Source organism: Gopherus evgoodei, chromosome 5 (assembly GCF_007399415.2).
Source record: "Gopherus evgoodei ecotype Sinaloan lineage chromosome 5, rGopEvg1_v1.p, whole genome shotgun sequence".
Classification (NCBI taxonomy): Eukaryota; Metazoa; Chordata; order Testudines; family Testudinidae; genus Gopherus; species Gopherus evgoodei.
In genome coordinates this window covers 44,642,013-44,669,297 of record NC_044326.1, presented here as the reverse complement: position 1 = coordinate 44,669,297, position 27,285 = coordinate 44,642,013, and the positions used below count along the sequence as shown (strand labels likewise).

The following is a 27,285-nucleotide window of genomic DNA, read 5'->3' as shown; positions in this document are numbered from 1 at the left end:
TGACATTTTAGTAAAAACCGAGAAAAAAAGAGAAATTAAATTATGTATTACTTATTTTCCACCAATTAACATACACCTTTTGATAAAAACATTAGTGATATAACATATTATTTATTTTTAGCACCAGAAACAAGATGTAAGACAGAAACAAAGCTATTACCATAATTTTATGGACATAATTAGATTTACAATTTAAGATACTTGATTAGCACAGCCACAATCAGTTTAAGGCACTTTTCATGTTTTAATTTGCTGCACAAGCTGGTTGGCAATATATCAGTTTCAATGAATGAAGTAAATATTTTTTCTTTAAGTTGTACTCACATTCGGCTTCATAAACAACATATGAAAATGGACTTTAAAATATAGATTTATATGTTCAGATTTACAACTACAGAACACTGAAAAATACACATACATGAGAAAATAACTGAAATTCATAGCTAAAATAAATAAAATTTATTTTTCCAGTTGAATCTTTTATTCTCAAAAATACTTAAAGATTTCAGAGCTATAGAAATATTACCTCTACATTATTTCTTTCTAATTTAGTGTAAAACTAATTCTTAACACAGCTAAGCACAAAACAAATGTTACTCTAAAGTAATTTTAAAAAAAGCAGTATTGTAAAGCTATTGTATTCATATTATTTTCACTAGCTGTAAAGATTAATTTTGCTATAGGTTAGCTATATTAAAATTAAATTTTAATTTGGTAATAGCAAATATATTCAATTATATGTTCTGCCAGTTATTTTTATGCTTTTGATGCAATGTCACGATCAGAAAATTCTGAAGCATTTTAATCTAGGATAAATTATAGCTGACATTTGTAGGCATGAAACATAAAATGTCATTCAAGACATTAAATGACAACTAGTTTCCCAAAATAGGAAAATAACAATTAACCTGCATGAACTGCTGTCCGATTCATTTTCTTCTTCACTCGCTCCATCATCTGCTTCTGGTCTGCCAAGCCAACGTGCATCTCCACAGTTTTCTGTTGTGAACTCAAATGTAGGGACTTCAGAGGTGGATGCCATTGGCCAAGGAGGCAAATTCTGGAAATCCTGTTGGCTAGACCTTCTGTAACCAATTGATACCAAAGGTAATGGTAGGTTACCTGGATCTAAAAACTTTGTCCCACCAGTTGCATTTTGTCCTCTGTTCCAGAAGTCTCCCTGGTGGCTGTCCACTGCAGAATTAGGGACTGATGACTGGTGACCAAACCATCTCCATCTGATTTTTAAAATCTGCTTCACGTCAAACTCTTTTCGAGAGCCAGACATCCTCAATGAAAGCAAGTGATCGTCTAGGCAACAGGGCACGAAGCAATGCACATAAAAGAAGATTTGTGCATCCAACCAAGATTAGAGAAACATATGCTCTTCCTGCATATGGCAAGCAAATTTTGGGAGGGACTGCATTCACATACATAAAAGTGCTTTTTCAAATCATATGTCATCTGAATATAAACAAGTGGCAAGAGATGATGAAAAATACTGGGATGAACATACAAGGTGAAACAGTCACCTCAATCAAGAAAAATGCTAATCAGGTCACACTGAAGCAGCCAATGCACTTTCTATTGTTTTCCTTCACATCCTCTGACCATTAGCTTTCACAAACACTAACAGCATTCATTAAAGCCCTTTCAAATGCTGAATACCACCCTCTTTTCTTAAACCACAAATGACAGAGAATGTAATTCCTATGCTGCATCTCAGAATCTCTACTGCGCTACTGTGTTAACTCTTGCTACTACTAATAGGAAAAAAAAAACAGTGATTCTAAAAAGCAAATGAAACACTTTCTTGTACTGTTAAGAAATCACTTTTTAAAAAGGCTAAAATATTCCAATATGCTGATTCTATTTCAGGAAAATCTGAACTGGAAAGGATTCCTTATTTCTTTCCAGTTACAAGATATGCATCAAATTGTTTTTCAAACAGACTAGACGGCTCAGGGGACAGGTAAAGGGTTACAGAGTCTTTCATCTTGACATGCTGGTTTGAATCAAATCTGGGTCTGTAGTGACTGAAAGTTACTACTGATGGTTGCTTAGTAGCCTAGGAGAAATGTGCTAATGGTCTCAGTCTATTTACACATCCTGAAAACCATAACCTCAACTACAACTAATTGATCATCATGAAGGAGTTTGAGGCACCACAGACTCAAGGGGCATCAAGACCACACTATCTTCTCACCTCTAAAACTGGCCCCTACAGGTAAAACTTAAAGTGCACTGGTCAGACAGAGAAAAAATAAAACTGCCTTTACAGAAAGGAGTTCAGTCTCTAGTGCTATTTAGATATATATTTTAGATATATATATAATTTAACTTTCAAAATACTTTAAAATTTCATGTCAGAATTCTCTGTTTGTATTTGGAAAAGAAAAGGTCAAACAACAGGGATATTTTAAATATCCTATATTTACTCCTGGGGGTATTCTGCACCAAAAAATTTAAAATTCTGCAAATTTTATTGGTAAATAAATAAATGTGGAGGCTCCAGCATGACCGTGGGGAGCACAGGCCACTGACTGCACACAGGTGGGAAATCACCCTGCAGCCCTCACCCCGGGACATGTACTCAATGGTGAGGCTGCACCCTACCCTGACATAACGCAAGGGCCAGACCTGCCCCAGAAACACCCTGGGGCTCTGCCCTTCTGTGCCAAGCACACCAGATGTTGACAGGCAGGCTCAGCCCAGCAGGATCCAAGTGTGCAGGGGCATAGAGTGGGGAAATCCAGGTGTAGGGCAATAAGGGTTCTATGTGGGGCAATCTGGCTGCGGGCAGCTGGTCTGGGTACGGGGGGGATCTGGATAAACAGGGGCTCATTGGGAGAGGGGTTCCAAGTGGAGAGGCAATGGGACTTTGTGGGGGGGAGTCCAGGTGAAGGTGGTTGGGGCTCAGCAAGGGGTGTCTGGTTATGGAGAGTTCAGCGTGGGGGTGTTTCTGGGTGCTGGCTTGATGGGGTGCAAGTCCAGGTGCTGCTTGGTAGGGCTCAGTGGGGTGGTGGTCTATGTCTGGGGAGCTAGTCAGGTGCAGGTGGGGTAGGGCTTGTTGGGATGGGGGTTCAAGTGTGGTGATGCAGTCTGGGTGCAGGAGTGGGGTCCAGATGCAGGGAGGTGGGGCTTGGCCAGGGTGTCTGGGTGCAAGAGGGTGAGGCTTATTGCGGTGTAGGTTCAGGTTTAGGGGCCTCAGTTGGGGAGGGAGGTCTGGGTGCAGGTGGTGAGGCTTCGTGGGGCAATCTGGGTATGAGGTGGGTCCAGATGCATGGGCATTGGGCAGACAGAGGAGCAGCTCCCCATACAGTGACCCCTCCCCCCACGGCTGAGGAGCAATGGAGGCAGGAAGGAGGAGGCATGCGGATATTCCTGCAGCTAGAGAGGTTTCTGGACTTGGGTCTGACCCAGCCCTGGCCGCTCCTTGCAGGTGAAGAGGAAGTCCCATCCTCCTCACCCCTGCCAGGAATAGCAGCTAAGCCTGGCACAGGGTAGAAGCCACTGGCTGGTGCGTCCCCAGCTCCCCCCCCCACTGATTTACCTCTCCGCTGGCTGCTGCAGATGCCTGAAACAATGCACCTGTGCTGCTGGGGAGCAGTGTATGACCAGTTTTGTAGATTCCCTTTGCTTCCCCCATCAGAAAGTGATTTTTCTGCAGGGAAGCAAAGAAATCTGTGGGAGACATGAATTCTGCGCACATGCAAGTGGCATACTATTCCTCCAGGAGTATTACTATGTAAGACTGGAGGTTGGTTGAAAACTAGCTAGCAGATCAGGGCCGCCCGGGGGTGGGGGGAGCAAGTAGGGCAATTTGTCGCAGGGGCCCCCACAAAAATGGCTAAGGCTCCCTCCCTGGCCCTGGCCCGATACCACCTCCACCCCTCTCCCGGAGCCTCAGCACATCCACGAGCATCCCTGGACAGCGCCTGAGCTCCTCCCCACTCACAGCCACGTGGTAAGGGGGCGGGGCTGTGAGCTCCAGGGGAAGGGGCCCCCGAAATTGCTTTGAGAACCACTCATTTAACCCCTCTGAAGCCTCAGGGAACACAGGGAGGGGGGGGTCTCCCTTGGTAGGGTTGGGAAGGAGGTAGGCGGTGTAGGATATTGCTCTTCTCATGCAATCCCTCCCCCAGTGGCTAATTTTAAATGAAGCTACCGTCCCCTGACATGAATCTCCCTATGGCATTGAAATTAAATATAGACTATAATTTGGCATTTGAGAAGTGAAAGGGATGGTATCCCTAATGGAAAAGCTAACAGCTTGGCTCTTCTGCAAGCCTCAAACTGCTGAATGAACTTTAGGGTAGGGAAGGCTGTGCCTCCCAAACAGCCTGGCCCTGCCCCTTATCCAACCCCCACCCACTTCTTGCCCCCCCGACTGCCCGCCGCCCTCAGAATCCCCAACCCATCCTGCTCCTTGTCCCCTCACTGTCCCCCAGAGACCCCCCACCCACCTCAGGACCCCATCCCTGCTCCCTGTCCCCTGACTGCCCCGACCCCTATCCATCCACACACTGAGTCCTGACAGATCCCCAGAATGCCCATGATCCAACCCCCCCGTTCCCTGTCCGCTGACCACCCCCCCAACCTCTGCCCCCCTCCCTGTCCCCAGGACTCCCTGCCCCTTATCGAACCCCCCTGACCCCAGCCCATTCCCTCTGGCTTCCCCCTCACCTAGAGCCTTAGCGCTCCGCATCCAGGAGTGTCCCTGAACAGCGCTGCAGTGTGGCTCCAGTGGGGCCTGAGCTCCCTGCTCAGAGCCACGTAGTAAGGGTGGCGGGGCTGTGAGCTCCAGCGGGGCCTGAGCGCCCTCTGCTCGGCCTGGAGCTCACAGCCCCGCCCCCTTACCACGCAGCTGAGTGGGAAGGAGCTTAGGCCCCACCAGAGCCATGCTGCAGTGCTGTCCAGGGACGCTTCTGGATGCGTGGAGGCTCCAAGAGAGGGGAGGAGGAGGGATCAGGCCGGGGCCAGGGAGGGAGCCTCAGCCATTCTCGTGGGGACACCTGCGGAGCCCGGGGCAAATTGCCCCACTTGCCCCCCCTCTGGGTGGCCCTGCTTGCTGACTCATAAGGTGACCTCTAGTTCCTTTGAGTGGGTTCATTGTACAGTTGATGACCCTTGATGGGCCATCGAACAGGTTAGGCAGTGCTGGTGCCAGTCAGTTTGGAGGTGTCATCCAGATTCACAGAACAAGTTTGAAATAGAGATATTCCCTACAAATCTATAAATCATAATACATATGGGATACAAACATATAAACAAGATTATCGTACTGGGAAAATCATAACATTTTCCCTGACACACGGAATATCCAGCAAGATTTATTGCAATTTTATTACATTGATAATAATATCACAAAGTGTTCCACATATTCCACACAGTATAACACTGTTTTACTCACAGGAGAAGAGAGACCAATGAAAAGTTGGTATCTTTGTCTGCTAACTTGAGACTGAGCTGGGCATAATCTTTACATTTAAGCACTGTAAGGAAAAATATACGCATACACTTACCTCAGGTTCTTACCCCTTCATCAGGCTCATCCGTGCTCAGCTGGTGGGACTGACTAGACCTGTGATACTCAGACCTCAATGGTTCAAGGAGCCAAACTAGTGATCCACATTACCCAAAAGAGCCACAGAAGTATGAATTCATTGTTTCATTTACTATTTTTATATTCTATGTTCAACCTTTTCTTAATGCCCACATTTCCACAGCTGGTTTATCGCTGTGCCTACATAGTTTATTTTTCCTACAGGCCCAGGAGATCCAACACCTCCTGTCTACTCCAGCCAGGAGTGCATCTAGTACATGGAGCATGCATGGTCAATTGGGCAGCTGCATACAACAGGGGAGAGCTACTAGGTGAACTTGTCAAGGTGCGCAATCAGGAAAACACATTTTAAAATACTCAGGATTTTTAAAAGGCAGAGGAGTGACTTCCAGTCTACATGGACTAGAGGGTCAACAATCCTCTGGAATCTGAACTGATAAAAGCATTGGTTTTAACCCATAATGCTCAAAATTATTTAGGGATTGGTAACTTGAGGGAATGGTTCTTTCACTTGCTATCACAGCTGCAATCAATGGAAGTGCTTCAGTTTTCTCAATTTGTATCTACCAGATCCCAGATTTGTTAACCTTTGAAGCATGCCCAGATTACTATTTTTTAGGCAATTAGGAACCAAAAGGGTTGAGTGGGTGTATAGAATATGAGATTATTGTTGCTGCTTTTGTTGGATGGCTGACTTCATTTGATCAGAGTAGTATCACGGAATTTTTTTGATAATGATGATTTTATATCATACACAGAAGTTACATGATGTTTTACAAGACAGATCAAACCCATTCCCCTTTCTCTGTTGGACATGTATATCTAATATCAGTTTTCAGTGTCAATGAATATCAATATACAAAGGGGGTGCACAATTCATGGCTTCTGTAGGCTGAGCTTATTGCAAATACCAGGGACTCCATGCATCCCTCCATTCCTCCACACAAGCTCCCTGTGTGCCATGCTCCTATGACTCTCTATTTCAGGGACTTTCTCAACTTCTCCCAATTTTCCTTTGGCACAGGTTCTTTGCTCCCTCCCTCCTTCTTTATCAGGGTCCTCCATTCTCTCCCCCCTGCCAGGGGCTCTGGGTCCACTTGCATTCCTTCTCCCCATCCTCCAATGGCAGGGGCTTCATGCACTCTCTCCAACCTTTCCCCATGCCAGAGTCCACCAATCTCACCACCATCACCAGGTGTTCTATGCACCCCGATGCCCTCCATACCAGGATTCCCCATTTACCCCGCCAGGAGTTGTGTGCGCCCCTCCCCCACTCTCCACATCATGCCAGGGGCTCTAGTCCTCTAGCTTTCCCCCTCCCCCCCACAGCAGAGACCCCCATTCACCCCACCAAACAATGGGCTCTGTTTTCCCCCATTCCCTTCCCCCACAGCAGAAACCTCTGTTCTCCCCATCCTATCAGGAACTCTGTGCGACTCTCTTCCTCTACACCAGCAAATTGCCTTTCTTCCTAACAGATTGAAAGGGAGGGTTGAACATATGATGCCCTCTCCCCCTCACCAGAAGCAGACTTTTAGGAGGTAGGAATGAAAGAAGCCATCTCTCTCCTCTTCTCTCCCTCTGGCTACCCCTGCTGTCTGAGTATCCTACCCCTGGCTCCCAGGAGGGAAAACAACTATTTGTCTTCTGTCATTCATGGTGTCAATACGTTAAACTGTACTGGAGAGATGAGCAAGGACACTGTTGTGCTGCGAGGTGTTAATGGATGCCTTTGACAGATGAATCACCATTTGCCTCTTTAGATGTTATGATTGACCCCAAAATCATTAGTAATCTGACCAATGATGCTTAAAACTTTCCCTGAAATTTTGGAATTGATTGGGTGTGACAGTAAAAGTTACCATATTACATAAACAAAGAAATACCAGTGAGGTCAGCCAACAATGCATTGTTTTCCAGATGATCTTGTTAAGTTCTGCTGGAATTATTGTTTAAATATTAACTTAAAATATAACTTACAAGAATTTTGCAGTTTGAATTTTAAAGCATGATTCTATTCTAAAAAACAAAGAAAAAATGGCATCTTTTTGCTTATCCCCTCTCTCCATATTGTGTATTTGTGCTCAGTGTTCGTGAAGAATGACAGATGAGACAGGACAGGACAAGAAGTGATGAACACATTAACACCTAGGCTCATGTTCAGTTACTTCCTGTCTGTATTCAAAGTCATACCTACTTACATGTCAGCAAGTTTTACAGCTACAGTTAGCATGGCAAAGCCAACACAACTAAGAGACTGAGCTCAATTCTATCTTTTGTTCATATCAACAAAATAATTTCTTTCAATTCAAATTGCTCTTGTGCAAATCAAGTAAAGACAATGGCAGACTTGCCAACTCTCGTGGTTTTCAGCCCTTTCTACTTGTAGAACTGATAAATGAAATTGTTTTTAATTGTTCACTTTATTAATGTAACTTCTGTTCATCATTCACTACACTTGCCTACACTGTAACTTCTGTTCCATATTGTAATTCAAACCCCATTTTAAAACACTCACTCCATTTTGTAAAAGCTTCCTCCAACCTTCATTTTTGCAAACCCTGCTGTAATCTTATTAGTTTAGTTTAGATGTGTGAATGAGGTATGTATGAATGACGGAATCAATCTCCAGCCCCAGCCTGTCCTGATGAGATAAAGTTCAAAATACCAACAGCTGAAGACCTAGACAACAGCCCTAAACAAAGTAAGAAGCATCCATCCTAAAAAGAAAAGGACAACAGAACAACAGAAGGAAGATCAAAGCCAGTTCAAGGCTGAAAGTCACACCTGCAATTGATGGGTGATCAATCTAAACCCAGAGGAAGCGTGACACAGCAAGACCTATAGACTTTGAATCCAAACTAAAAGCCTATAAAAAAGAAGGGTGAGATGAGAGACTCTGGGTAACATTCTGCTGACAACATGGAAGGACATCAGTGCCTGCCCAACAGAGATCCAGCTTGTCCTTGTGCCTGGCTTTCCTGGCCAGTTAGCCGCCACAAGCTACGAACCCAAGCTACAAAATCAAGCTATGAACTTAAGCTATCTTCAGGATTGGTAACTATGCAGCAGCTGCAGAACATCTGATGTGTGTGTGTGTGTGTGTGTGTGTGTGTGTGTGTAGGTATTAGGTATAATGTGTGTGTATAAGAATTAAGATATTAGTTATAAATCAAATTGTTATCATAATAAATGTGACATCTTTCTCTTGTTCCCTTTAATAAGATCCTGCTGGTTTTTACTGGTCTAATATAATTGGTATAACATACTGACTTACTGGGAACTCCCGACAATTTACTACTTTTTTTGGTGCAAGGTTGTAGACTTAGTCATATAGAAATAAGAGAATAAACTGTGTTGTATTATGAAACAACAAAAGGGCAAAAGTTTTTTCAATTTTCTTGACTTCCCTCATAACTGAGATTATACAAATTTGGATTTCTCACACACTTTCCCCAGAGATAATAATAAAGCATATGTTCTAACAGTTTGTGCCTAAATTATATGAAATTATAATCCACTGTTTTTTGTAATAGGATGTTATGTATGCATTTAGATTAGATAAATATCACCAGGATCTTCAACGTAAATTAACAGGATTGCACAGGAGCAACTAATGGCCTACATTTAGTTTGCAGAACCTTTATCACGGAGAAAACACAAAAAGAAAAGAATCCACCTTAATTCTCAGAGCCCAGTTGAGTTTGTAGTACTCGAAGTTAAGGGGAAAAGAATTTTTTTTTAAACTTTGAAACTGAGCATATTTGATATGAGAGAGAGAGAGAGAGACAGAGAAACAGACAGATACACACATGCACAGAGGATGCCATAATGCCATTTGTATAGTCACTTCACAGGTTTGATTTACACTTGCTTAAAAAGTTAGGTCAGCATAGCTATGACAAAACATGCACCCGCGACCAACACAGCTATGATGACCTAATCCCAGTGGAGATGCAGCTATGTCAGCAGAAGAATGCTTCCATCAATGTAGCAAATTTTGTTCAGGAATGTAGTGTTCATATGCCAATGGAAAAACCCTTCTGTGCATGCAGGCTGCACCTACGCTACGGGATTATGCCAGAGTAGTTATGCTAGTATAATCTCTGTAGTGCAGACATATCCTCAGAGGCAAAACTTATTCACATGTACTTAACTTAGGGCATGGCTACACTTGCAGATGTAGAGCGCTGTGAGTTAAACCAGCTCTCGAAGACCACAGCAGGGAAAGCGCTGCAGTGTGTTCATACTATCAGCTGCAAGCGCACTGGCGTGGCCACATTTGTGGCACTTGCAGAGGCATTGGGAGCGGTGCATTATGGGCAGCTATCCCACAGAGTACCTCTTCCCATTCTGGTGCTGTGGCTTGTGGGAAAGGGTCATGAGGAAGCGGGTCATTCTGGGTCCTGTTCCAATGCCCTGTGATGCATTGCTTTGCATCCCAGCAATCCCTGTGCATCCATCCACATTTGGTGCCACTTTTAAACATTTTTTGTACTGCACACTGTCTTCCCTTTCGATCTGTGGGAATGGATTCCAAACTGCTGAGGAGTATGCTGATGGGTCTTGCCAGCATGTCATGAATTGCAGTCGAGTTACTCCATAAGCTACAAACTGCCAGTGAGGAGTCCGACGATGATATTGACTCGCATAATGCATATGATACGAGATTGCTTGTGGCATTCACAGACATGCTCACCACTGTGGAACGCCGCTTTTGGGCTCAGGAAACAAGCATTGAGTGGTGGATCACATTGTCATGCAAGTCTGGGATGATGAGCAGCGGCTGCAGAACTTTCAGATGAGAAAAGCTACTTTCATGGGAGTGTGCGCTGAGCTTGCCTCCACCCTGCGGTGCAAGGATGACCTCCTGAGGTCCCTTACAACTCTGATATTCTATGATTCTATGACATGAGATTGAGAGCTGCCCTATCGGTGGAGAAGCGGGTGGCTATTGCAATCTGGAAGCTGGCAACTCCAGACAGCTACCGATCGTTCGCTAACCAGTTTGGAGTGGGAAAGTCGATCCATTGGAATCGTATTGATGCAAGATTGCAGGGCCATTAATCGCATCCTGCTCAGAAGAACAGTGACTCTAGGTAACGTGCAGGACATTGTGGCTGGCTTTGCCTAACTGCAGAGGAGCGATAGATGGGACGCATATTCCAGTTCTGGCACCAGCCCACCTAGCCACTGAGTACATTAATCACAAGGGGTATTTCTCTATGGTTCTCCAGGCACTTATGGATCACCGTAGGCGTTTCATTGACATTAACGCAGGCTGGTCCGGAAAGACGTGTGACACATGCATCTTTCAGAACACAGGCCTGTTCAGGAATCTGCAAGCTGGGACTTTCTTCCCAGACCAGAAGATCACCATAGGGGAAGTTGAAATGCCCATTGTGATCCTTGGAGACCCCACTTACCCGTTAATGCCGTGGCTCAAAAAACCCTACACAGGGGGCCTTGACAGTAGCAAGGAGTGGTTCAACGACAGGCGGAGTCAGTGCAGAATGACTGTGGAGTGTGCTTTTGGCTGTTTATAGGACTGATAGTGTTGTCTGTATGGGAAGCTGGACCTGGACAATGACAACATCCCTATGGTTATATCCGTGTGCTGTACCCTCCGTAACATTTGTGAAGGGAAGGGTGAAAGATTCAGTCAGGCATGGACCTCACAGATTCAACACCTGGATGCTGAATTTGAACAGCCAGAGAGCAGGGCTATTAGAGGGGCCCAGCGCATGGCTGCAAGGATTAGCGATGCCCTGAGGGAGCAATCTGAGGCTGAATGCCACCAGTAATGTTTGGTGCCCTGCACGGGAGTGAAGTGCAGTGGTTCCAATGTAAGTAGGAATCTGTGTTTGCTATGTATGATGCACTGACTTGCAGTGCCTGTTGCTTTCCTGGGCTATGGTATCTTTTACTTAATGCAATAATAAAGAATGTTTTCAAAGCCAAAAAATTCATGTATTGAAAAGAAAATTCATTTATTGAAAAGAAACACAACTGCTTGGGAAACAGAAAGGGCATGACACATCTATGCTGTGTGGGATGAGGAAAGGTGGTGGGGAGGGGAATGGGACAATCATAGATTTGCGTATGTCCTGTTACCATACTCAGCCTTCCTGTCTGGAGTGCCCTGCAATGAGTACTGTACTTCTGGATGGCTAAAATGCACGGTGATGGGGGTTGAGTGCAGTGGGTAAGGGTCGTATTTTGCAGGGCTTGGTGATGAAGCTACAGGTGTTGGAGGTAGCTGGTCACAATAAGAACTCTGATGTTGGGGAAAGTGGGTTGGTGGTGACATGAGGGAAAGACATAAGGAAAAAAGAGTTTTGGGACAAGGGATGCAGGGTGGGGGAGGAGACACGGGCACGGAAGTGCTCCGAGTGTGTGTTGCTACGAGTGCCTGTACTGAGTCCACTTGGCGCTCCATGATGCTTAGCAGCCGCTCCACGCTTTGGCGTCAGCGATCTGCATTCTGTTGGCAGACCCTCCTTTCACTCTCCCTCCACTCCTGAACTTTTTGATTTTCATTAAGGGACTGCTGCATGACTTCATGCAGTATGTCCTCTTTGCTTCTTTGTGGACGCTTCCTGATTCTTTGGAGTCTTTTGGCTGTCGATAACAAAGACGGCTCGGATCTCAAGGTTGCATCTGTAAAGCCAAAAAGCAACACTTAACAGAGGCGCATTGTTCACATCAGACAGAGCAATGATTCAGCCAAACTTAGAGACAAATACAGTGTACACAATAGCAGAAATTGCCCGTCCCAAAGCAAGTGCACAGAACCCACAGAAGCCTCAAAATTTTAAGCAAGTACAAGGATAAGGGGGACTGATTGTTTCACGGCCATACTGTCCTCTGGGATTCTGTGCCTTGGGGAGAGCCAACAGCTGCAGGGGGCTCCTATACTGAACACTGTCCCCACAGGATGAGTTCATCCTGGAAGGTATCTCGCTGCTGAGGGTGACCTGGAAAGCAAGGGAGGGCTTTCTACTACAATGCGCCTTCCGCCCTGACCCAGATGCAGCTTGCCTGTGTGCAACAATGATCCCCCTGCCCATGACAGCACAGTGGCGTGGACATGTTAGCCTTACTGGGACAAAGAGCACAGCAGCTCTGCCAAGGAACCTGCGCAAGCGGATTGCCCAGTTTCTGCACGAGACCTTTGAAGACATCACTGAGGCCAATTACTACAATGTGAGAGAGCACATCGACGCCCTATTCCGCATCTAGGCATGCGAGCAGCTTTAACCCTTCTTGCCCCAAGAGTCCGCACCGAACAACTTCCTTCCCAAAATAAAAGCCACTTACCGGGCACCTCCTCTGCTGTTTGTTCTTCCCCCAAGCTCTGTCTGCTGAGACTGGCTACCTTCCTCCGGGCTTGAAAACAGCTCCTGGCTGCAAGCATCTAAGGATGCCGGCCTGTCCCCCTCTTCCTCACCAGCCTCGCTCCCGCTTTCCTCCTGCTCCTGCCTTGTTGAACTAGGCTCTGAAGTGTCCATGGTGGTCTTCCGAGTGGAAGTGGGGTCGCTGCTAGTATTGCATCCAGCACTTTGTAGAAATGGCAGGTAACAGAGCGGCAGTCTGCCTCGGGGGCTTTGCAGTAGGCATTCCGCAGTTCCTTCACTTTAACCATGCACTGCAGTGCATCCCGGTCATGGCACCTTTCCATCATGTCCCTTGATATCTACCCAAAAGTACTGTAATTCCTACGGCTGGAGCGCTGCTAGGACCAGACAGCTTCCTCCCCCCAAACGCTGACGAGGTCCAGCACCTCGCCATTGCTCCATACTGGGGATCACCTGGCGCATGGAGGCATGGTCACCTGGAAAGATTCGCTGAGAGCACTCCACTCCTTGCTGAGCAAACAGGAAGGAGATTTTCAAAATGCCCAGAGACTTTAAAGGGTGGGTCTGATGGTTGGTCACCTGAGGGCAGGGAAAGTAGAGTTCAAAGTGATCACCAGAGTGACTAGAATAGGCATTGTGGGACACTTCTGGAGGCTGATCAGCGCATATTAATAGACCAGGACGTCTACACTGGCACTGTGGCATTCCAGCTGGGATGCAGCAAGCATTATGTTTCTCATGGAGGTGGATTACCAGGAGTGCTCCAGCCACTGAATCTGGGCACTCCATGTGCCTTGCCAGTGTGGATGCGTCATGAGCTAGGGCATCCGGGGCAGCTTTAATGCACTCTAACTCTCAATTGTAGCCAAGCCCTTAATGAGATTACTCACAGTGCTTAGTTAAGCATGTGTGTAAGTCTTTGTAAGATTGGGGCTTTTAACTTGCAGACCAAAGAATCTATGCCTAAACACGTCTTTTCATAAGGTATAATATTCTACTTTATTGCAAATCATAAAAAAAATATAATTTACCTAAAGGCACACTGTCCTCTCTTTGTTAACATAATACTGTTGAAATTAATGGGAGTTTTATATACTTACAGTGGAGACACCCTAGAACAGCGTTTCTCAAATGCTGCCACCGTGGCTATATGCAGCCACCAGAGGCTTTTCTTGCAGCCACAGCCTCCTGGGCTGTGATGGAGAGGGGAGGGCAAAGTAGAGCCCCACTCCCCCTATATGTTGCTTCTGGATGCTGGGGCCAGCAGCAGGGGCTGGACTCTGCCCCCTCTGGAGACACCTGGGGCACAATGCTGGAGGAGTAGGCAGCCAATGAGTTCCCCACCTTCCCAGGCATGGTGGACCTCAGACTTTGGGCTTCAGCCCTCAGGTGGTGGGGCAGCAGGCTCTGCTTGAGGGCTTCGGGCTCCAGCCCTGGGCTCTGGTTGCACCGTGGCAGGCCCCAGACTCTGGCCACATGGCTTCAGGCTCCATCCCTGGACCCTGTCCTCCAGTCATGGAGCTTCGGGCTCTGGTCGCAGGACTTCAGGCTCCAGTCCTCCACCTCCCATCTGCCCTGACCCCCACTGCCTTCCCCATCCTTCCATCCAGGGCTTAATTTGTCCCCAGGCTTGCCAGGGCTGAGTAAATCTGCTGTGAAAAGGGACACTTGTCTGTTTGTAATATCACTTTTCACAACAGACTTACTAGCTAGCAATAAATACATTACAATGATTTGGACATGTACATGTGCATATTTACTTGTTTTTCCTAAAGCTAATCAAGTATTCTAGGAAAAATGCGTGAGAGCGGCCACCAAAAAGAGTTGGTGGCCGCACTCTGAGCAAACTAAAAAGTTTGTCCTCAGAACCCCTGCACTAGAACTTGACAGGCTCCAAATCAAGTAATAGAATACTGATTTTCTAGAAAGCATGAGGCTCTGAGCCTGTAAACACTTAAGGGCATGTGTAACTTTAGTCACATGAGTAGTCTTATAAACTTCAACAGGACGACTCAAGTGAGCAAGGTTCTGCAAACCCTGAAGTATATGCATGACTGGGAGCTTAATTTACCAAATTCTGCATTTGGAACCATTTACATTGGTGCTAATAGTTAAACTTGCACTAGAGGACAAGATAGATACCTGAAAGAATTCAGCAAGACAGTTTTAATAAATTATTTCCCACAAAAAGGTCTCAAGAATAATTTATCAAAATGAAGGGGGGAAAAAAAGATATTGGCGTTTAACTATTAAAAAGGAATTCAGGGCACTCACATTCTTAAGACGATATATATGGCCTGCTTCATTTGTCCAAGTGTTGAAGAGTGATAATCCAATATAATTAGTTACAACGTAGACACAATATTTATGCTAAGGAGATCATAAGGTCAGCAGATGCTATTTAACCTCAACTAGTCAATCTAAAGAAATACAGCTACAATATGAGCAGAGGCAGGAGAGAGATTTTATTTGTGCTAGACTTCTGTAGATAATAATCTATTTGAATTTTGTATAGGCATTTTCATAAAGATGTGAAGTACCCACAGTGCTAGAGAGGATTTAATACATCTAAATAAATATATACACACACACACACCCATTAAAAAGGTAAGTCTAAATAAGTCTCTATTATTTGGTATTTATTATCTCAGATTAATTTTTCTATTAAGAAATTAGGGTTTAAAATTAAACCTCCAAATGAATATATAACATCTACTGAAGCATTTTCAAGATCCAAAAACCAACACTCTTCTGTTCAGGTGTTTTTCCTGTTGTTGTTGCTGCTACTACCCTTTGATTTTACACAATTATATCATCATCATCATCATCCAACACCAATGCAACATCAAATACTATATTTTCAAGTTGATTATTCTGTCAAATCGATTATACAATTATCTGTTTATCCTGAGCAGCTCTTTTGTACTTCAAGTCAAGACCTGAGAGACTAAAGACTCAACTGATCAATAGAAGATTTTAATATTCCATTTAATTGTCAACTAAATAAAAAAATATAAATATAATTAAAGTCCTTATTTTAACTTCTGTAATTAGTTTCTTCTAATTCCAAAGATTGCTCTGTACTGTATAATATAGTAATTCAAACTTTAGAACATAATTAAACTTAAAAAAATTGATACAAGATTGCAAATACTGGCAACTGAAAATATTTCTAACAAACACTAGTCATCTATGTCTCAGCACAGATGAGCGCCTCAGCATACTTAAGATGTTTGTAACTGATCAAATGCACACTCTGGAAAGTTACCAGGCTTGCAAAACTATTTTTGTAGACATTTATAAATATAAAAATTAAAATATTAATCCAAAGAAAGTAGTTACATACAGAAAAAAAAACTACTTGTGTCTGAAGGCAAGTGATTACGGTAAAAGAAAAAAAGCCCTTTCTGTCCTCCTTTGTTTGCTTCCTTTTTGCTACACTCAGAGGATAAATGGGAACAGCCTGAGAGGGACTACAAAAAAAAGAAGGAGCTTTGTTTAGAGCAGAGACAGCATTCAGATTTATGGCACCATGACAGGACCTTTGAAGAGCAGCAATTGGACCTTGCTCAGCTCTCAGTCTTATTAATATAAGAAAAATAAATCTTATAACATGTCTCAGGACATGTCTACAAATTTAAACAGAGGCATAACATTTCCGCCTCTGAAGATGCAAGAGAGGAAAGGGTACTTTCTTAAAAATCAAACATGCCACTGCTATCCAAACCAACCTCACAAGTAAAAGAAAGGATAGACTACATCTCTGACAAACCAGTGGGGGTGGGAGGGGGGGGAAGGAGAGAAAGCATATTTCAGAGTTAAGGGATCTCTAATGAGAGAAAGCCAGGCTAGTAGTCCCATATGTTTAAATCTAGTGTTTCAACTAACTTTACCGGCTTCTGGAGAGAAAAGCAATGGAAGCCAGGGTCTAAGGCAGGGGTCGGCAACATACGGCACGCGTGACAAAAGGTGGCATGCGAGCCACTTTTTGATGACACGCGAGGTGAGCTGAGTCTGGTCCCACTCAGCACCCGCTGCTGGCCTGGAGGAAGGAACCTCAGGCTGGCAGCAGGCTGAGACCCCAGCTGGCAGGAGCTGGCGGCCGAAACCCCAGAGTGGGGCGGGCTGAGCGCCGCTCTGGGGTTCCCGCTGCTAGCCTCTTGCCAGCGGGGGTCTTGCCGCCGGTGCCACTCAGCGCCTGCTGCTGGCCTGGGTGAAGGAACCCCAGGCTGGCAGTGGGCTGAGACCCTGGCTGGCAGGAGCTTGTGGCTGAAACCCCAGAGTGAGGGTGGCCTGACCCACTCAACCCACCCCCAAAACCCCAGAGCTGGGCGGGCTGACCCACTCAACCCACCGCCGCTCTGGGGTTCCGGCTGCTCGCCCCTTGCCAGCCGGGGTTGCCGCTGCAGCCCCACTCACCTTGCTTCCAGTTGGAGTTCCAGCGCAGGCCCCCTGCCAGACAGGGTCCAGGCCTCTGGCTCTGCCCAGCCCTACCAGCCGCCAGCTCCACTCACCTCAGCTGCCAATCTGGGGTTCCAGCCGGTTAACGACTGATCACTCAGAAGCCTGTGTGCAGCTTAAAAGTATCCAAATACATGCTACCAAACATTGGAAAACTCAGCAAGGAAAAGCAAGGGCAAGGATCACATTAAACTAATAAGATCTGCATTTTAATTTAATTTTAAATAAAGCTTCTGAAACATTTTGAAAACCTTGTTTACTTTACATATAACAATAGTTCGGTTATATATTATAGACTTATAGAGAGACCTTCTAAAAAACGTTAAAATGTATTATTGGTATGTGAAGCCTTAAATTAGAGTGTATACATGATGACTCGACACACCGCTGCTGAATGGCTGCTGACCCCTGGTTTAAGGCATATATGGCTATATGAATTTAAGTTCATCTATATATCACAGTGGTATCCAAGTACAAGCATCTTGACTTGCACCTGGAAATAAACAGGAATATAGTCAGGGGTGAAAGTAGGCTGGTACGGTGTACCGGTAAGAAGTGGCTGCCAGTACTGGCCTGTACACAGCCGACGTTAAAGCGCTGCCCCTCCCCTCTCTATCCCGCCATCGGCGGTTGGAGGCCCAGGCCCTTTTAAAATCGCCAATGGAGCCTCAGGCAGCACAGGCCAGGCAGCACGAATGAGCTGGCTAAGGGAGATTGACCCCCAGCCCCGTCCCTTCCACCTGAGGTCCCACCTCTCCCATCTTCTGTGTTACTTTCACCCTTGAATATAGTGCATGTTCCCTGCAGCCAATACCCCTTAAGAGGTAAGCAGGCATATTCTCCATGAGCTCTAGCTTTCAAGTGATCTTCAGCTATAGCCCAACATGGGTTGTGCTGCAATACACCAATCTAGAAATCAAAAAAGCATGGATATCTCTGTGGTGAGGTCTGCCCCTGAAAAGTTTCACACATTTCTAGACAAGCAGAGATTAAAAAAAAAAACAAATAAAAAAAACAAACAAACAAAAGGCTCAGCAACTGCCACCTACTGACAAATTCTCGGAGTAGACAAATGTCCAAGAACACTGCCAAATTGCAAACCTCTTGAAGAAGGATGGAAAAAACACCTTTATAATAAGGGTGGAAGCAACCACTCCTGCACTCCCTTTAAATTCCTTCCCCTAACATCTGACTTGCTGAGACTAAGGCTATGTCTGTGCTACAGCAGCAGCACTGCAGCTACACTGCTATAGCATAGACATTTGCTACAGCAATAGATGGGTTTTTTCTGATGCTGTTGTAAATCAATTCCCTCAAGAGGCAGTAACTAGGTTAATGGAAGAATTCTTCTGACAACCTACTGGTGCCTATACCAGGGCTTAGGTTGGCTTAATTTAGGGGTGTGGATTTTTCAGACCCCTGAGAGATGTAGCCAGGTTAACCTAAGTTTTAGATGTAGGTCAGGCCACAACTTCAGCTTGTTCACTGTCATACAAGCCTCAGTTGCAGCTTGGCACTAGGAAAGCCTAAGGATATTGAACAACCTTATCTTGTTTTCATTACACCTATATGTATGTGTCATCTGCATTCCAGTAAGATAATTACCCAAATCATGCCACTATCTTCTCTAAAAGTCTCACAGTGTTGAACCAGAGGGATAATAAATTTTGTGGAACTCCACCACACAAGAGATCACTCAAGCAGCTGAACAACTGCCCAAACTTCTTAAAGAACAGAACCAGTTTAGAATGGTATTGTGTAACCAAACTAGGAAAATTGCATGGTCAAGAATTTCAAAGGCTGCTGACAGCTCTATACAGAACATCATGGACACTATTTCCTGTTGCCAACAGAATATGATGAAAATAAGGCCTGGTCTCTGGAGTGACAACTCTCAGGCTTCTTCTTACTTGGTATCAGAGAAAGAATGGCACTGAGAGTCAGACTTAGAACTGTGGTCCTTTCTTCCATTGACTGCTCCAATGGCATCTGAGACAGTCTTTGATGCATTAGAGGACAAATGAATTCTCTTCATTCCAGCAGACCCCAGAGTGGGACCTCTTGTGGATGGCTCATCTGCAGAAGGAGAAGGAATTTCTTCTCTCAGGAGAACTTCAGAGTCTGATGTGCCTCTCATGGACATCTCCATTAAAAATAGCTTCAATTATGCCTCTCTGGCTTTTTGAATGAATTTTGAAAAGGATTTGCCAACCACACATTTTGCAATGATATGGATTTCCCCCAAACAAAGACATTTAACATGCCTAACATTTAAAGGCATTGCTGCATCATCATATGGACAGGTTTTAAAACCTTATGATTTTGATTCAAACACAAGGCCGATAGGATTACTGAGTCCTGATACCAGGGCTAACTAATTTTACTCCCCACATACCCATCACCACTGGGCTGAACAAAATATCGAAAGACAAAAATAACTAGGAGTACACTCTAGATAGGACAGTAGCTAAGAGGACCCTGAGTTTTGCCGACTCACTGCCATGGGCATGAAGAAGAAACTGAATGGCAACTGGGGTTGCTGTGCCCTTTATGCCTTCTGAAAGAGAAGTGCAAGGGCATACAGGATGTATGCACAGCCCCAATGGATACTGCTGCTTAAAAACATTTTAAACTCTTGTGTATAGGGTGCATGGCCAGAATGAGGGGGAGCCTGCTGTGCAGATACCTGAGGAGCACAAGAACAAGAGGGCATTCAACAGCAATACAAGCTAAGAATTTTTTTACATAATATGTGAAACTGCAGGAGTCACTCACTGCTGCAGGAAGTTGCTGAGGCAAAGAAATTAATATTCAAAATGGGATTAGACATATATGGATATCAATATCCAAAGTTGCCATAATTAAGAATAATAATTTTGTGTAAGAGATTAAGTGTCATGCTTTAAGTGTCATGCTTTTAGTTTAAACCAATCTCTACCTATTAGCAATCAGGGTGAAACCTAATATTGGTGCAGATTACATCATATGTGACTACTGCAGAGTTCTTACACCTCTCTCTTAAGCATATAGGGCTGGTGACTGTTGGGGACAGGATGCTGGATTTCAGGTTTGATTCAGTATGGCAATACCTATGTTTGTGTTTGAGGGAACCTGCCATTGTATCCTCCTGCAAGGAGATATTAACCAGCCACTAAGGAACCCCCTAATTCCCTGTTATCATGCAGCCTGAGCCTGTGCTACACAGAAGGTCAAACTAGATGATCACAACAGTATTTTTTGAGCTTAAGTTTTATGAATGGTCGCAACAGCAATGTAATACTGCCACATTGCACATGGGAACTGACTGCTTTATGGAAAGCATAGATGGTACTAGAGGATGCTCAAAAGACATTGACACTTATATAGCAGCAGCTACTGCCATGTTCTGGACCCTTCAATGGCCTCCGTGGGGACAATGTGACATCAAACTTGCTACAAATCTGTAGAATCATAGCTACACCAGCTCTATTATATGGCAGTGACGGGTGCTAAAGAAGGCTGAAGTGCAGTGGTTTGACATTTTTGATTCTCATCATTTTTGTCAACTGCTCCATATTAAAGGGCAGGACAAGATCGGAAATTATGATATTTTTAGCTGAACCCAACAAACTGTCTCCATCAGGACTGGTTCAGTTTAGGGCTTTTCCTGGTATCTGTTATTAGGATGGAAGACCAACAGATTACAAAGCATATTTACCAAGGCACACCATTACATAGCCGGTGATCACACAGTTACAAAAAGCTCTGGTAGTACAATAAGATCACCAGTGATGGACATAAACTTAATATCCACCCAGACCACCTTAAGGACCTTGCCACAGACTGATCCGGGTGGCACTCAATCTGCAAGGAACCTATGGGCTTCTCTACATTTAAAATGCTATAGCAGCACACAGGGCCGGCTCTAGACACCAGCGTTCCAAGCATGTGCTTGGGGTGGCCCTTTTCAAGGGGTGGCATTCCAACCTCTTGAGGGTGGGACTTTTCAAGGGGTGGCCTTTTTTTTTTTTTTCTTTTTTTTTGCTTGGGGTAGCAAAAAACCTGGAGCCAGCCCTGGGAGCACAGCTAAGCCACTGCAGCCATGCCACTATAGTGCCTCAGTGCACACACCACCTATGAGAACGGGAGAGATTCTCCCATTTGCACAGGTAACCCATCTCTCCCAGAGGCTGTATCTAGGTCGATGGAAGAATCTTTCCATTAACTTAGCACTGTCTACACAGAGACTTAGGTCAGCTTAACAATGCCACTCAGAGGTATGCATTTTTCACTCCCTTGAGCAACATTATGCCAACTTAATTTTCTAGCATAGACTAGGCTTCTCTCTTTGAGATTTGTCATGATGATGATAAGAACTTATAAAAGCAGTACAAAACAGTAGTTGCTCCACTATCTATAAATCCTCCCACTACTTTTTAAAAAAAAAATTTTATTGTAAATATTGCATGTACATAACTGTTTTCAACAATATATCAATTAGATTCAATACTGTTGCCCCTTTTGGGCATGCTCACAAATGTTTCCATCACTTTCTACTGGCTTTTTGCTCATCATATACAGAGATACAACCAATCAATCCTCTAGCCCTTATGTTTTGCAATCAGCAAAAGGTGTAGGAATCCTGCAGTAGTCAGATATGATGAAATCTGCCTCTTGCTTAGTCCTTGCCATATGACCCAGTGCCTTGGGTGGCGATTCTGTTTCCACCCATCACTACATAAAAGGTATTTAATTGCTTCTTCAATTTAGCCTGAATGAAAAAGTTAATTAGCACACCCATCAGCTTTAACTTGGCATGTGATTGATATCAGCCAACACCATCTACCAACATAACACTACCAAATGGTGGGGATAAGTTTATGCTATTTATTTTGAAATAACTGATTGTGCTTTCCTGTTTCTTTTCAAACTTGTCTACTTTCTGTGGTGTCCTGAGACTTGTTCCATGACAAGATTTACTCTGATCAGGGGTGAAACCACACAGTTTTGTGATTCTCCTGAGTTTGCTTTTTTGACCCACGGTAACAATAAGAAGCATTTACATCAGTTTTATGGAGTTAATATTTCACTAATTTCTAGGATACATAATTGTGGAATTTTAGGAACAACTTGACTTTTATTGTGCATTAACTCCTGATTGATGAAGATAGTCTCCCTCCTCTCCCCTCAAAAGTCACAATAAAGAATTTACAGTCATATAGAGATATACATGAAAATCCAAAAATCATTACGTTATCCAGTCTTCTACATGCAATTTGATTTTTATAAGAGTAAACACACAATATTATATATGCTATACCAAATAGTATTACCCAGCTTTCTGATGCCAGCCAAACTCTCACTGAGCATGTGGACTGAACACTCAGGATTTAAAATTAGCACCTGCCCAAAGTAGGTAGACAGGGATGAGGACATATTAAATTTTCATCTTTGTAGGCCAACTAGCTCTCCTGCTGTCTTCCCACCTCTACCCATGTCACAGACCCACCCCTGCTTCACTCTGCTCCCTTCCCAACATTGATCTTCCACAAAGTAGAATGATGTCTGTGCTGAAGGCAGGTTAACCCTAACGAATGCCAATCCATGTTCATGTATTTTTATCACATAAGTATTATAAAGGGATAAGGTATCAGAGGGGTTGCCGTGTTAGTCTGGATCTGTAAAAGCAGCAAAGAATCCTGTGGCACCTTATAGACTAACAGACGTTTTGGAGCATGAGCTTTCGTGGGTGAATACCCACTTCCTCAGATGCATGTAGTGGAAATTTCCAGGGGCAGGTATATATATGCTAGCAAGCAAGCTAGAGATAACGAGGTCAGTTCAATCAGGGAGGATGAGGCCCTGTTCTAACAGTTGAGGTGTGAAAACCAAGAGAGGAGAAACTGGTTCTGTAGTTGGCAAGCCATTCACAGTCTTTGTTCAATCCTGAGCTGATGGTGTCAAATTTGCAGATGAACTGAAGCTCAGCAGTTTCTCTTTGAAGTCTGGTCCTGCAGGATGGCCACCTTAAGGTCTTCTATAGTGTGGCCAGGGAGGCTGAAGTGCTCTCCTACAGGTTTTTGTATATTGCCATCCCTAATGTCTGATTTGTGTCCATTTATCCTTTTCCGTAGAGACTGTCCAGTTTGGCCGATGTACATAGCAGAGGGGCATTGCTGGCATATGATGGCGTATATTACATTGGTGGATGTGCAAGTGAATGAACCAGTGATGGTGTGGCTGATCTGGTTAGGTCTTGTGATGGTGTCACTGGTGTAGATATGTGGGCAGAGTTGGCATCAAGGTTTGTTGCATGGATTGGTTCCTGAGCTAGAGTTATTATGGTGCGGTGTGCAGTTACTGGTGAGAATATGTTTCAGGTTGGCAGGTTGTCTGTGGGCAAGGACTGGCCTGCCACCCAAGGCCTGTGAAAGTGTGGGATCATTGTCCAGGAGGGGTTGTAGATCCTTGATGATGCGTAGGAGGGGTTTTAGCTGGGGGCTGTATGTGATGGCCAGTGGAGTCCTGTTGGTTTCTTTCTTGGGTTTGTCTTGCAGTAGGAGGCTTCTGGGTACACGTCTGGCTCTGTTGATCGGTTTCCTTATTTCCTCGTGCGGGTATTGTAGTTTTGAGAATGTTTGGTGGAGATTTTGTAGGTGTTGGTCTCTGTCTGAGGGGTTAGAGCAGATGCAGTTGTACCTCAGTGCTTGGCTGTAGACAATGGATCGTGTGATGTGTCTGGGATGGAAGCTGGAGGCATGAAGGTAGGCATAGCGGTCGGTAGGTTTTCGATATAGGGTGGTGTTAATGTGACCATCACTTATTTGCACCGTGGTGTCAAGAAAGTGGATCTCCCGTGTAGATTGGTCCAGGCTGAGGTTGATGGTGGGGTGGAAGCTATTGAAATCGTGGTGGAATTTTTCCAGAGTCTCCTTCCCATGGGTCCAGATAATGAAGATGTCATCAATGTAGCGTAGGTAGAAGGGACAATGTACTCCCTCAACAAGGCATTCTGATCCTATCTGTGCACTATTAGTGGTTTTAACCACACTATCCTACACAGCCTGATATTTATGGTCATCACCTCTATCATTAGAGCCTTAAAATGTCTGGTTGAGGATATATAATTATTTTGGTCACGTATTTATTTTTGGTTGTGTTTCAGAACAGTACTGTAAACTTGTCTCAGCAGTGTCGGAGAAAAACTCAGTTCTCACTTTCTGGTTGGATGCAGCAAAGTAAGATACTTTATTTCTCAAGCAATGCATAGAGGGAGAGAGTGCGCTAGGACACAGGGTTTCCCCCTCCCAGGCAGGTCTCTCTACAGGTAAACAATTACAGCAAGCATTTATACTTTTTGTTATATACAATAATAAGCAACAGCTGCATTTTGTTTATACATAGCTCATCCTGATACCTTATTTTTCTCACTTCTATTTAGACTCTAGTCTATAATCCTCATTTATCTACACAAGGTCACAAAAACTTCTCTCACAGTTCTTTCCCACTCACCTCACACAATCCTCGCTTCTACAAATCTCGCGTTATTAGGGTTATAGCTAGCCTAACTCTTTCTAACAGAGACTGTCATGCATTGAAATCCCCTTCAAATCCCTGTCAGTTCTTTCTCTACTGCCACAACAGTAACTACAAGAAGAACAAGAGAACAATGCGTTAGTTCTGTGTTATCCAGTTGTGATATTGCTTCTCTGAAGACTGATATAGCTACCTGATAACGTTCCCTTCCCACACCACAGTTAAAAATTCTTCTTTTATACATGTGCCTGGAAATAGTGACTACAATTCCTTAGTTTTGAAAAGTTTACAAGCATCTTGTTATGACATTACAACAGTGGTTCCCAAACTGGGGTTCATGAATCCCCGGGAGTTTGCAAAATGTTATAGGGGGTTCTCAGGAAAAAATTCCCTCACGGTGGGCAGAACTGTCCCCAGGGACTCTGGGCAGCACGGGGCCAGCAGCCCGGAGCCCCTGGACTTCCAAGAGCTAAGCAGATCAAAGCGAGCATATCTATCACACTGAGGAGATTTAAACTTTAAGACTCCTTATAAGAAATGGAACGGGAGGTGGATATTTTTTGCTGTTTTTAAAATTAAATAGGCAGCTAGTATTGTTTTTAAAATTATTATGAAGAACAAGTTTAAGCTTTCTTGTAACATCCGTTGTTTGCCTGGACTGCTCGAGACCTGAATGCTTGTGTATGAGGAACTCTTTGAGTTGGCTTCTTAAATAACTTCATGCTGTTTCACTTCTGATATTCCTGGATGAAACATAGGAGCCTTGTCTTATAACAGGTTTATTCAAAAAGAGATACAAGCTACGAAAGGGAGATCTTGGAAGAGAGTTACCATTTTAATAATGTAATAAAAATACTGGAATGATACATAATTAATAATAGTGTGTAATAATCATGTCATAAAAACAAATTTTATATTTCCAAGATCAATGCTTTTATAATTTATGCTCAGGTAAAGGAGAAAATCTCTGGAAATACTAATTTTTAGGAGAGGGTTCGTGAGACTTGGCATTTTAGTGAAAGGGGTTCACAGGTTGTTAAAGTTTGGAAACTACTGCATTACATAGATACTGTATCTATATATCACTCATTCTTTTTCCAACTACAATATACTGCTTTGCCAACTCTAAAATAGGTCATAATAAATAAATAGGTCAGCACTATGGATCATTAATAGTAATTTCCCAATTTCTCAATTAAAACTTCAGTCAGTCAGTTATGATTTCTTCCCATGAAATTTATTGCACCCAAAGATCAAGAAATTCCCATACAAGAAAACCTGCAGTAAAGCAAACAGAAACTCCATCCTTTTTGGAGATTGATATGTTAAAATCATGTATATCAAAATACACATTTCCAATAATTTAAGATACATCATATAGTTCAGCCATATTTCCTTCAGAAGTATTTAAACGTGTGTATTATGATCAGGTACCAACATATTGTGAATCAGCTCAGACATTTAGTGTAGGATCCTATTTGGTTATGATTAGTCTGCACATTAGCAGTTGAGAGATGTGTAATTCTTATTGTATGTGCATATAACTATAGATTATCAAACATGGGCATTGGAAAACCCTATCTTGTCACCTTCTCTCTCAGTATCTAATGAAATGTGTACCACTGCTTTTTTTTTTTTTTTAATTTATTATGCACCAGAAGTTAGACTAAATAAGAGATTATTGCAGAGGGTGGTGTTATTGAGAGTTGTTAGCCCCAGAGATGTTTCAGCTGGATTTTGTATGGTAGGACTATCAATTTAATTTTCTTCCTCAAAAAAAGACGGTTACTCACCTTTGTAACTGTTGTTCTTCGAGATGTGTTGCTCATATCCATTCCAGGTAGGTGTACGCGCCGCACGTGCACGTCTGCCGGAAACTTTTTACCCTAGCAACTCCAGTGGGCCCCTAGAGTGGCGCCACTATGGCACTAGATATATACCCCTGCCGGCCCGCCTGCTCCTCAGTTCCTTCTTACCGCCGTGTCGGTTGCTGGAACTGTGGAGTGCGGCTTGCTGACGTCAACGTCCCTAGCTCTCCTGTTCGTCTTCGTTGTTTGATTGTAGATAGTTCTTAGTTGAGTTGTAGATAGTCCTTTAGTCTAGTAGTTAGTTAGAATCTTGTAAATAGTTATCAAATGTTGCTTGCGGGTGGGCCGTTGCCCTCCCCGGCACCCGGCACCAGGCCCATGGCTGGCTCGCCGGGTTTCAAGCAGTGCTCGGCGTACAAGAAGCCTATGCCTACGAGCGATCCCCACGACGCGTGCCTTAAGTGCCTTGGGGAATCGCACATAAGCGACAAGTGCCGCATTTGCAAGGCCTTTAAGCCTCGCACTAAAAAGGAGAGAGACCAAAGACTTCGTGCTCTCCTCATGGAAGCGGCCCTGT

At 44.1% G+C, this 27,285-nt stretch overlaps 1 protein-coding gene across 5 annotated transcripts in view; it reads right to left on the bottom strand.

Moving 5' to 3' along the window:
* The window catches only part of KLHL5 (kelch like family member 5), a 133,371-nt gene that overhangs the window by 78,677 nt on the left and 27,409 nt on the right, over positions 1 to 27,285 (bottom strand). For 2 of the 5 annotated variants that reach the window (XM_030563716.1, XM_030563717.1), the window contains exon 3: positions 909 to 1,085. The exons of 2 other annotated variants lie outside the window; for them this stretch is intronic. In XM_030563716.1, the coding sequence (XP_030419576.1) occupies positions 909 to 1,042 (134 nt within the window). In that variant the 5' untranslated portion in view covers positions 1,043 to 1,085. Of the gene's footprint in view, positions 1 to 908; positions 1,653 to 27,285 lie in introns of those variants that run through there. One more of the 5 variants, XM_030563715.1, reaches the window with a different exon arrangement.